Source organism: Oncorhynchus masou, chromosome 5, assembly GCF_036934945.1.
Source record: "Oncorhynchus masou masou isolate Uvic2021 chromosome 5, UVic_Omas_1.1, whole genome shotgun sequence".
NCBI lineage: Eukaryota > Metazoa > Chordata > Actinopteri > Salmoniformes > Salmonidae > Oncorhynchus > Oncorhynchus masou.
In genome coordinates this window covers 22,477,465-22,489,617 of record NC_088216.1, presented here as the reverse complement: position 1 = coordinate 22,489,617, position 12,153 = coordinate 22,477,465, and the positions used below count along the sequence as shown (strand labels likewise).

The window sequence follows — 12,153 nt, the reverse complement described above, 5'->3', positions numbered from 1 at the left end:
GGATAGACTGACGATTTTCATAAGAAAAGTCTTTGTTTCTGGCCATTTTGAGCCTGTAATCAAACCAGCAAATGCCGATGCTCCAGATACTCAACTAGTCTAAAGAAGGCCAGTTGTATTGCTTTTTTAATCAGTACAACAGTTTTCAGCAGTGGTAACATAATTGCAAAAGGGCTTTCTAATGATCAATTATCCTTTCAAAATGATAAACTTGGATTAGCTAACACAATGTGCCATTGGAACACTAGAGTTATGGTTTCTGATAATGGGCTTCAGTACGCCTATGTAGATATTCCATATTTCCAGCTATAGCTGTAGCTATAGTCATTTACAACATTAACAATGTCTAGACTGTATTTCTGATCAATTTGATGTTATTTTAATGGATTTTTTTTTTCAAATGATTCATATGTTCATAGGGGGAATCCCTGAACACACTAGGTAGGAACTTAGCGGTCGTCTCACATTTGGAGACGTAATGAGTTTATGTACAGTGAGGTCCAAAAGTATTTGGACAGTGAAACATGTTTTGTTGTTTTGGCTCTGCACTACAGCACTTTGGATTTTAAGTCAAACAATGTTACACAGACACAAAGGCATTCATACACATATTATTTTTAAGTATGTTACCCATGTTGTTTGAGGCTTACAATAGCATTAGCCTCGATCACTAGCAGGCAACTGTAGCTGTTGGTAGGCGCGACTGTAACTGATAGCTAGCTATACCCCAGTGGGGAAGAGGAACGTAGAGGCTTTGGTGGCAGACAACAGATGTTGTGTGGCTTTTATTTGTACTGCCCTGAAGTGATAGCTACAGACAATACCTGCAGACTTCAGTATTTCCTTATTTACTGTTATACAGGTATCAAGAGTATCATTGTTGGGACACAGGATAACAATGAAATAAAGCAGACTTCTTGCCCTATTGTTCCTCCTGCGTATTAAAACCATTCCATAGGGAGGGTGATAAAATAGACATAGTAGAGACATAAAGAGAGGGAAACAATAAAAGCTATGTCAAGAAGAGCGAGAGAGATGCATTTATTTATTTGATAGTTTGCAGGATGAAATCTCTTGAGATGCCCCATTTAGTTTTCAAGAGCCCCCCCCCCAAAAAAAAAACAGTCGAGAGAGAGAGAGAGAGAGAGAGAGAGGGAGAGAGGGAGAGAGAGACAGAGAGACAGAGAGACAGAGAGAGAGAGAGAGAGACAGACAGACAGAGAGACAGAGAAACAGAGAGACAGAGACAGAGAGACAGAGAGACAGAGAGAGAGAGAGACAGATAGACAGAGAGACACAGAGAGAGACAGAGAGAGAGAGAGAGACAGAGAGACAGAGAGAGACAGAGAGACAGAGAGACAGAGAGAGGGACAGAGAGACAGAGAGACAGATAGAGAGAACCATAGCCAGGATGTGTTGATGTGCTGTGTTTAGCTCTCTGGGCCACGCTGCAGAAAATTGCTGTGTTGTCGACATAGCAGCCAGAAGAGCAAAAAGTAGTGAGTAAGCTGAAACACCTGAAATGTGTCGGGGTAAGTATTTATTTTAGTGACACGCTTTTTACCATTCATCACTCAACATTACTGCAGTTGTTCAGCTCAACTCTGTCTGAACTCAGGCTTTATAATACAGTAACAGCAAGAGAGAAAGAGAGAGAGAAAGAATGACCTCTACTGACGGGATGACCACAGACCCGTTACGGATGCAGGCAATGAGGGAGTGATCGCTGAGATCTTGGTTGAAAACATCATAGGTCTATTTGGAGGGCAAGTTGGTAAGGATGATATCTATGAGGGTGCTCGTGTTTACGGATTTGGGATTGTACCTTGTGGGTTCATTGATAATTTGTGAGAGATTGTGGGCATCAAGCTTAGATTGTAGGATGGCCGAGGTGTTAAGCATGTCCCAGTTTAGGTCACCTAGCAGCACAAGCTCTGAAGATAGATGGGGGCAATCAGTTCACATATGGTGTCCAGGACACAGCTGGGGGCAGAGGTTGGTCTGTGGATTTTTAAAAGTAGAAGCTTGAATTGTTTGGGTACAGCCCTGGATAGTAAGACAGAACTCTGCAGGCTATCTCTGCAGTAGATTGCAACACCACCCCCTTTGGCAGTTCTATCCTGTCGGAAAATGTTATAGTTAGGGATGGAAATTTCAGGGTCTTTGGTGGTCTTCCTGAGACAGAATTTAGACACGGCTAGGACATCCTGGTTGGCAGTGTGTGCTAGGGCAGTGAATAAAACAAACTTAGGGAGGAGGCTTCTAATGTTAACATGCATGAAACCAAGGCTTTTACAGTTACAGAAGTCAACAAATGATAGCATCCTGGGGAATACGAGTGTAGCTGTAACATTAGTTGTTAATGGTAGACCAAGGCGCAGCGTGATTTGAGTTCATCATATTTTATTGAAATGTGAACCAGCAAAACAACAATAAACAATACATCGAACAAAATGCTTCGTCGTGCAAAAATACATGCAACCAAACAAAGACAAGATCCCACAACTGAAGGTGGGAAAAAGGGCTGCCTAAGTATGATCCCCAATAAGAGACAACTATAGACAGCTGCCTCTGATTGGGAACCATACTCGGCCAACAACGAAAAAGAAAACATAGATATACCAAAACTCGAGAACCCACCCTAGTCACACCCTGACCTAACCAAAATATAGAGAATAAACAGGGATCTCTACGGTCAGGGCGTGACAGTAGCAAGGTACTGCAGGGCCTGGATTAACCTCCACATCACCAGAGGAACAGAGGAGGAGTTGGATAAGGGTACGGCTAAAGGCTAAAATAACTGGTCATCTAGTACATTCAGAACAGAGAGTAAAGGGGGCAGATTTCTGGGCAAGGTAGAATAGATTCAAGGCATAATGTACAGACAAAGGTATGGTAGGATGTGAATACAGTGGGGGTAAACCTGTGCATAGAGTGACGATGAAAGAGATATTGTCTCTATAAATATAATTTAACCAGGTGATGTCACTGCATGTGTGGGAGGTGGAACTAAAGTGTTAAATAAGGTGTATCGAGCAGGGCTGGAAGCTCTACAGTGAAATAAGGCAATAATTACTTACCAAAACAGCAATGGACAAGGCATATTGATGTTAGCGAGAGGCATGCGTAGCAGAGTGATCATAGGAGTCCAGTGAGTGACTTCAGGCAGCTAGCGGGCCGGGGCTAGCAAGCTAACAGAAGGGCCTTGGAGGGACATCGCTACAGAGAAAGTATTTTGTGGTCCCCTCGTGCTATTACGTCAGCAGACGGATCAGCAGGGCTCCGTGTGGTAAACCAGGCCAATTGGCAAAATAGGTACAGTGGCCAAATAATTTGTCCGGTGGGCCTCTTCAGCTAACAGTCTGATGTGCTCTGGACAGCTAGCGGGCCGCGGCTAGTATGCTAGCGGAGAGGGCATTCAGGGGACGACGTGACGGCAGAGCCAGTTGAGAAAACCCCATCGAGCGAATCACGTCGGTGGAACAGTCGTGATGGGTCGGCGGGGGTTCAGGCCAGTTGGCAAAATAGGTATTGTGGCTGATGGACCTCTTTGGCTTGCCGGGAGATGGGCCTGGCAAGGCTAGCTCCAGGTTAATTGGTTCTTGCTTCGGGACAGTGACGTTAGCCAGGAGTGGCCATAGCAGCTAGCTAGCTGCGATGATCCAGGTGAACAAAAAAAGAAAGTTCAGAGCGTGCGATAGGAATATGGAGATATGGAGAAAATAAGTCAGATTTGCTCTGGTTTGAGTCACGCTCTGCAGACTGGCGAGAGTTGACTGATGACCGCTAGCAGTGGCTAGCTGACTACTCACTAGTGTGTGTGTGTGTGTGTGTGTGTGTGTGTGTGTGTGTGTGTGTGTGTGTGTGTGTGTGTGTGTGTGTGTGTGTGTGTGTGTGTGTGTGTGTGTGTGTGTGTGTGTGTGTGTGCCAACCTCTCATTCAGCAATTTACCACCAAACTTGTTAAGTAATGCTACTGCTGTATAATCAAGTTACAGTATATCACATTCCCTCATTAAAACAAGGTTGCATCATAATTTCCCCCTTATGGCCTCACATCTCAATAGCAACAGTGGTAGTAGCTATTCATAATCTGGGGACTGAGGAATTTCAAGGCACACACCCAGACATACCACGATATCTGGCAATTTCCTCTTGATTGAGGTCTGCAAGAATGAGTCACAAATGACACCCTATCCCCTATATAGTGCACTACTTTTGACCAGCGCTATAAGGGCACTACACAGGGAATTGGGTGCCATTTGGGACCCAGCCATACGCAGCCAATAACCAGATACATAAGGAAAGCAGTAACAACCCCTCTGTGTTTAAGGTAACTGTCTGGAGGTAGAAATAGGCTGTTGTTCAATGGAGCAGACAGGTGCTAGCCTACATACTGTATCAAAGAGCTTAAGAAGCAATTAACACCTTGCCTAAGGGCATTGCTCACACAAGGCCTTCATAAGATTCACATTGACAACGCCTGTCTAGCGGTGAAGTGTTTTCATGACTAGGCCCTGGAGCGTTTCCTGACTTGATTAAACTGTGGGCCCTATTTATTATAGGCTATCACAAGGGCCCAGAGTATTTCCTGGTTGGGTCACGCGGTCAGGGATAAACTTAAGGCCCTTTTCATGTATACTTGGCCGAGAGTTTTACCTCAGGCCCTAAGTATAGGCTATCACAAGGGCCCAAAGTATCTCCTGATTGGGATACCCGGTCAGGGATAACTCCAGGCCCTTTTCATTCATAACAATCATACATTGTGTAAAAACATTGTGTAAAAACAAACCTAGCTAGCTCATTTTTTGATGCCCCTCCCACTCAGCAAAACTCCTTTAAAGAGAAAGAAGGCAAATGAATAATGCATTGATATCTATGAACACTCACTGTTTTACTGAGCACAGTTGTATTATTAGGTTTCAAACCAAGCTCGTCTTTACTTTTCTTAAGCGTTATTACAAATTAAAATGTGTGAATACATAGAGGGGGTGACTCTCATTAGAGGCTACTTTCATGAGGATAGTCAAGCTCAAAGATAAAGAGAGAGAGCGAGAGAGCGAGAGAGAGAGTGAGAGAGAGAGAGAGCGAGAGAGAGAGAGAGAGAGGAATAGTCTTCTTTTAGCAAATACAATGGAGAGACAGGAGTTTAAAGTCACGTACTTCTTGCTTCCCCAGACTGACTCTGTTAGCAAATCTCCCATCATCAAGCCACATATATTTCCCTCTACTAAATGAAAGATGCTAACACAATATGTTTGGTAATGGCCAATGTTTAAACAGGTTATTATCATTAAAATCTAAATGGGAATAAAAAGGGAAGGAGAAGGGGATAGTAAAGTTAATGTGGCGTGGCCCCGTTTTACGGCCATTCGCAGTCTTTTTCATTGATAAACCGCTAGATCATTTTAATTAGACAGTGTGTTAATTGAGTGTGGGTCCTGGGGTATAATGTGTCATTATTAGTCTGCATCAGCGACAACCCCTCACGAGTGTGACACCAGTCACCCGACCGAGTGAGGAAGAGAGGAGAGAGTGACAGAAAGAGGAAGGGGGAGGGAAAGAGTATTTGCGTGTGTGGGAGAGACAGAGAGCGAGTGAGTGTGAGGGAGAGACAGAGCGGTAGGTGATCTCCCCCCTCAACATCCTCTCTGACATCATTACTTAGTCATTGCATTCTGCCTAATGTGCTAATGTTCAGGAAATGCCAAGAGAGATCAACGTTACAAGGTATCCCACTTTGCCTAAAAAAACGGTGGTAAAGGTCAAGACTCTATGCCCAGGGGGAGCATGCTGCATATACCACCTACTTCGATCTACCTACTACACTGCACCACGCAGTCCAACCACTACCATACAAAGCTGGTCTGAGATCAGCTGTTAGAGAACTAGAGACAGTCAGACTACGCCAGTCCAACCACAACCATCCAAACTGTACTGGGATCAGCTGCTAGAGAGCCAGAGACAATGTCACGGTCGGCCCCTACTTTATCCTGAGATACCTCCCGTGGAAAAAGAGGTTTAATAATAGAATGAAGATGAAACCAAATCACATTTGACACTATTTTATATTAATGTTATTAACACCTACACACACACTCACAAACTCACACACACACACACACACACACACACATGCGGCTCGGTGCTCTGTCGACACCCTTGTACAGCAGAAAGGGATCAATGGCCAAGCGTATGACTACACTCAAGTCAAACAGTCATAACGTATCCTTCCACCAAGGCCTACTCTAGTTCCGCTGCCGTGGTGATGGTACAGGAAACACAATGAGACCATTATCTTGGTGATTGACTGCTTTCAGAACCTTTCATCCAATGGGTAGCTCCGAGCCATGCAGGAGACATGAGTCTCAAGGCTTTTAGTGACTTCTGTGGTTTTAGATGTTTCTCTGTTACAACAGCATGTGCTATGTAATGACATTGTAATTCACCCTGAATGTGTTGTAATGCAGGCATACTGGGTAATTGTGTGGCTATCAAACGCTGATAAGTCAACTGTAGTTACGTTAAACTACCTTCATTGGTAGGTCTTGGAGAGCAGTTTTCACAAGGAGTTTCATGACCTGGCCCGACCAGGGAAAGTTCACCAAGGTCAAACGAGGACCCTAGTTATTATTCCATCGCCTTTCACATGTTTCTCTCAATCCAGTCCATTAACTAAACAATAAATTACATGCATGTAGTCAATCTTGATAAATCGACTAATCAAGATGCAAAACACAACCACACAGCTCTAGCCTGAAAAGGTTGGGCCAAGTACCCCATCTGGAATCCCAACCAAGACATTAGCTCTGGGGGGCAAGTCAAGATGAATCTTCCGTCTCGTTGTGGCGGCACATGGAGTCTTGCCACCAAGCTTCACTACTTCCACGGAGAGGAAACAAGGGAAAACACATTTGTAAACACATAGTAGATGAAGAGGGGAGGGGATGGAGGGATGAAGAGGAAGAGTCCTTTTGGAAGAGGGCATTATTTATGACACCCCATCCTATCCTCCTCTCTTCCCTTCTTCCTCAAGAGATGCTAGTTCCTCCATAGCGGTAGGTAGCCAAATAGTGGCACTTAAATCCATTAGCATCACTAAATGGAAGGGAAGCCATTCAAGGGGTGAGACGAGACACAGACAGGGCTAGGAACAAGCCCCCTGTGTACATCCTAAATCATGTTCCAGGCCACTGCATGGATGCCAAAGCTGTGTTCAGCTATGCCAACCAACTACGCCACCCTCTCCTCACTGTTGGTGGGTGCAGTAAGGGGGTTGGCGAACAACGATATTCTTCAAGATGAGCGGATGTTGTTGAATAAGGAAGTTAATTTCAGTTCAGTTCAATTCAATTCATTTCAGTAAAATGAATTTCAGTTGAGTTCAGTTAATTTCAGTTGAGTTGAGTTGAGTTAATTTCAGTTTAGTTCAGTGTATTTCAGTTCAATTCATTTCAGTTTAGTTCAGTTTATTTCGAGGGGAAGAATCCATGTGTACCAGCATATTCCTTTGTTCAGGTTAAGGAGTCAGGTGCTTGAGTCTACTAAATGTACTGCAAATATTGAAGAAATTAAATGTCTCGAATTATGGTCTGTACAATATGCCTACAGTATGGTTACTAATTGTGTATGAAAGACTTCCACTTGTACAGTACATTACTGTAGCCTTACAAAATGGGTCTCTTATGCATTTTAGTGTGTGTGTGTGTGTGTGTGTGTGTGTGTGTGTGTGTGTGTGTGTGTGTGTGTGTGTGTGTGTGTGTGTGTGTGTGTGTGTGTGTGTGTGTGTGTGTGTGTGTGTGTTTTGCCTATTAGCTCTCTGAAAAAGATGTAGCCATCTCAAATGATCAGCTCACTACGTTGATAACCTGCCAGATTTATAATGAACTCTTCTTACATTAAAGACCACTCACAGAGGCCCACTCTGCATCTTATGCAAATGCATATTTAGATTTCCCCCACTGGATGTATGAAGAACAAAGAGAAAACCATGTATTGCATCATGAAGAAAAAACATCAAGATAAAAAAATTGGCCATAGATCCTGCCAAGGCTGGCAGATTTTCCTGCACTATTGACGTATATGTAGATATTTACTACCAGCGAAGTGCATTACTGGAAGCAGACATCAAAAGCGAGTGGATGGATGAAATACATTATCAAGGTTGAAAATCACTTATGAAAGTGGCTTTTATGATAGTAATGATCAGCATGAAGCACAATAATGGCGTCCATTTTGTATCCCCATTGGCAATAAGAAGGAACCCTGCCATTATATTCATAAACACCACTGAGACTGAGAAACTCGACACTCTGCCCATCACTCTCCCCATAGGGAGTCTAGGCTCGGCTAATATCCACCCAGGGCTCAGGCACACAGACAGACAGACAGACAGACAGACAGACAGACAGACAGACAGACAGACAGACAGACAGACAGACAGACAGACAGACAGACAGACAGACAGAGAAGAACCCACATTAGCCTTGTCTACACGCCTCAGAGGGTACAACCTGCCTTGGGGAACGTAACACCACTTCTACCCATGTCATCCTGGAGGAGTAGTGGCACAGGGCACAACACGGCTCAGGCAGCACAAGCATAGCATTCTGGGTAGAAGATTTTTTTTTTTTATTAAAAAAAATGTAAAAAGAAAGAAGGAAAGGGAGTGTGGTGGCACAACGACATGTGAGTGAATGCATGGGTGAGGCTAGAGTAGACTCGTTCAGCCACCCACCCACCCACCCCCGCCACACACACACACACCAACCCCAACTGCTGTGGTTAAGTTAGAGTTAGAGCACTTCAGGCTCCATCAGGCCGTCCTTGAGGGCTTAATTCATCACCCATACAATCAGGATCTAAAGCCCAATGAAGATAAAGTAGCCCAGTACTAGTGTCTGAGAGCTGGAGAACACATGCTTGAGTAGGCAGTCAATCCCCCTCATGTGGCAAGAAGAGAATATTTCAAAATGGATACCTGTTTCCGTCTTCAAGATAATTATTGCAGATTTACAGCTAGGGGGAAACGGAGGCATAGAGTTGGGCTGGCTGAGGTAGACAATACACCCAGAAAACCTGTCTCACACACACAGAGCCAAGCGCATACACACATACACACACACAGAGTCCGCACACACACTCACACACACACATACACAAACGTCCCCAAACCGCCGCAGCCATCACTGCGAGTTAAAAAACAAGTTCATGCAGCGTGTCATAATAACTTCAGACAGAGGACTGAAACTGAGGGATTCATTTTTTTTATCCAAATGAAATCAAGCGAAAAAGAGGCAGCCACAACAACAAAAGAAACATGTAAGAATGATAAAAAAGAGCCCAGTGGCTTTCTCTGCTCTGAGTCTGCATGGTTGTGGAAATTGCTTTTATTCATTTCACCATATTATTCTGTTTCAAATGAAGGCCTCTAAGCCCTTTTAGGGGGGATGAAATCATGTCAGTATTCCAGCCGTTTCAGAATAAAATTGGGATGGAATGATCTGGCTGCTACAGGAAGATGATTCATCTGTGTCATTACAGCCATTCATGTACTAGTAGCCTGAGGTATTAGCCAGAACAAGGACATGTCTTATCATTAACCTGACCTACACGTTACATTGTGACCTCAGTTAAAGTACAAGCTGTCTTCACTCACTAAGGATGAAACAGGTTGTAGTGCATCACCAATGAATACCCTTATGTAGACGGACAGACTTTGGTGGCAGAGCAACATTTATAGACCAAAATCAGACATGACCTACCAGTTCTCCTCTGTGCGGTTGTAAAGCTGCTATTACAGGCTCATAGCCTGCCAATCAATGAAATTGTATTATTGACCGTCACCATAGGTATTGATCACATAGGCCAAGGCATATTAAGAGCAGTGTTCTAAGTGCTGTGATTGTTTGCTGGGGATATTCAGGTTTCACAAGGGTCCTTCCCTGGATGATTTCATTGCCCCTGATTCCATGAGAGACCATTGTCTCAGACTCTGTATCCCTACAATAATACACAATTGCAGATGCTGCTTTTAAGAGGCATAATGATAGTCTCTCGTACATTGTACGCCACCCTTTGGAGTGTCTGTGTAAGTACAGGTAACAAGTGCACCGATTACTAATTTGGGGAGCGAGGCATTATTCTGAATATAATTTACTCTGGCATGATGATAGTTGGCAGATTAATTTATTTTAAAAATCCATATAAATGGTAAATATGCATATAAAGTCCACATAATTCATAGGTATAGAATATAGTTATTAAACTAGGCCTATTAAATATATGGCTATTGTAAAGGAATTGTGAACATAGAAGCAACAGGAACGAGCCAGCAATTCAGAGGACCACATAGGCTTGCTTTCATTCGATGCGAAATTTCGTTATTTACAAGTAAAGAATTCAAACAATTTATATCCCTGTAAAAAATATTTACAAATCTGCCCAATCAATTAGCCTATATTGCATGAAAAATCCAAAGCGACGTATACAAGACCTGCAACAAAACATATTGCAAAATACAGGACACGTTAACGATTCTAATTTATTTCAGTCGTATTCATTACATATAAATAAACTAAAAGTAGTGGAATTCACCTATCAGAGTAACCTATATACGCAAGTATAGTGCGTGTTTTCCAACCGCTATGTGAAGCAAATGCTGCTATCGGTATGGCACCGAGTCTGCTGCAATCAAGCATATCTCCGTGTGCAATAGCCAATGCCAGTCCAACCGGGCCCCGAATGCTTCTGGAGGTGCTGAAACCTATGTGGGATATAGTGCCCTGCTGTGCGCAACTGAACCAATGCACCTGTTACAGTGGCCAAACAACTCGCTAAAGCAAGCGAATATTTCTGTGCGCAGCACAGTTTGGATATACTAGGCCTTTACAGTCCTTGACGAAACGTAGTGCTTCATCATATAACATTGTTTATTTTGTGAAATACAAATACACATGACAAATGGTGAATAATCATTACTTACGCTGCTGTTTTGCCCCGACCAGTAAACCACTGCGTGGTTATGCGCTGAGTCCCCGGTCAAGGCGAAAGTAGTGCTGCTTAGTTTGGGTTCATCTCCTCTGGAAGTCCCTCGACCCTCGTCCCTGTTCCACTTGAATTCGGATCGGCCCAGTCTGTGTCCGTCCAGTAACGGACCAGGACTCCTTCTCTCATCCGATGTATTAAGGCTCTCCCTAAACTCAGGGGGTTCGGGACCGTTTCGCTTCGCTCTCCGTAACGCAACATCCTCAGCACCATCCTTGACCTTACCCAAATCATCCTCCCCAATATTATATTCACCACGGTACCTTTCTTCGTTTTCACTAGACCCGGTTAAATCTTCCAGAGCGACTTTTGAGGTAACTCCATCGTCAGTGAATCTCGGCTCATCCACGAGAACACCTGCCTGTTGGGTGTCGCTTGGTACTCCAGTATTTTGGTGAGTAACTCCGAGTAGTTGGTACTCCAGTCGGACCTGTTCCAAAGCTTTGGCCGCATGCCTCGTACCTTCAGCCGCGTGCGTACCGGTATCCAGCTGTAATTCCTTCAGGTGTAGCTGGACCGGCGACTGGCACAATGCGCAAGTTATCTCCGCCTTGGCATTTAGCTGGGTATGAGCGGAGATCAGAAACCAGGTACACAGAGTTAAGTGCAAGCCTGGGCAGAAGCCAAGCCAAGTATCCATTGCTAGTATAGTTAGAGATTTGGGTCCAACGCACGGAACGGCAAAACCTTATCCAACCGAGGACCAACTCCCCCCGAAGTCGGTGAGAATTTCGTGGTATTTGGAAAAGCGCCCTTCGGCTAAACTGTTCACGTTCAAGGAGCTGGTCGCGGGAGCCACCACATATGAGAGGAGCTGTATCGAAGCCGAGCTGCCGAATGTGCGCCCGGATGAGAGGAATACTGTGAGAGAACGCGAACGCAAGAGAGAGACGAGAGCGAGAGCTGAGAACGGGAGAGAGAGCGAGAGAGAGAGATGCGCCGTGGCTTTCACACTGGTTGTGAAAGCCCACTAATAATCGAATATGATATGACCGATAAAGACCTTTTCAACTTAGATTTCAGCAGAGATATTAACCTTTGACGATGTTCATATCAAAGTCAAATCAATGGTGTCATTGTATAACGATGCTTGATGTGATTATGGACC

General features: G+C 44.1%; 1 protein-coding gene across 1 annotated transcript in view; it reads right to left on the bottom strand.

Moving 5' to 3' along the window:
* Positions 1-11,909, bottom strand: part of LOC135537176 (VPS10 domain-containing receptor SorCS3-like) — a 225,431-nt gene extending 213,522 nt beyond the window's left edge. The window contains exon 1 of the mRNA XM_064963385.1: positions 10,984-11,909. Coding sequence (XP_064819457.1) covers positions 10,984-11,685 — 702 coding nt within the window. The 5' untranslated portion in view covers positions 11,686-11,909. The remainder of the gene's footprint in view (positions 1-10,983) is intronic.
* Positions 11,910-12,153: the final 244 nt, after the last annotated feature.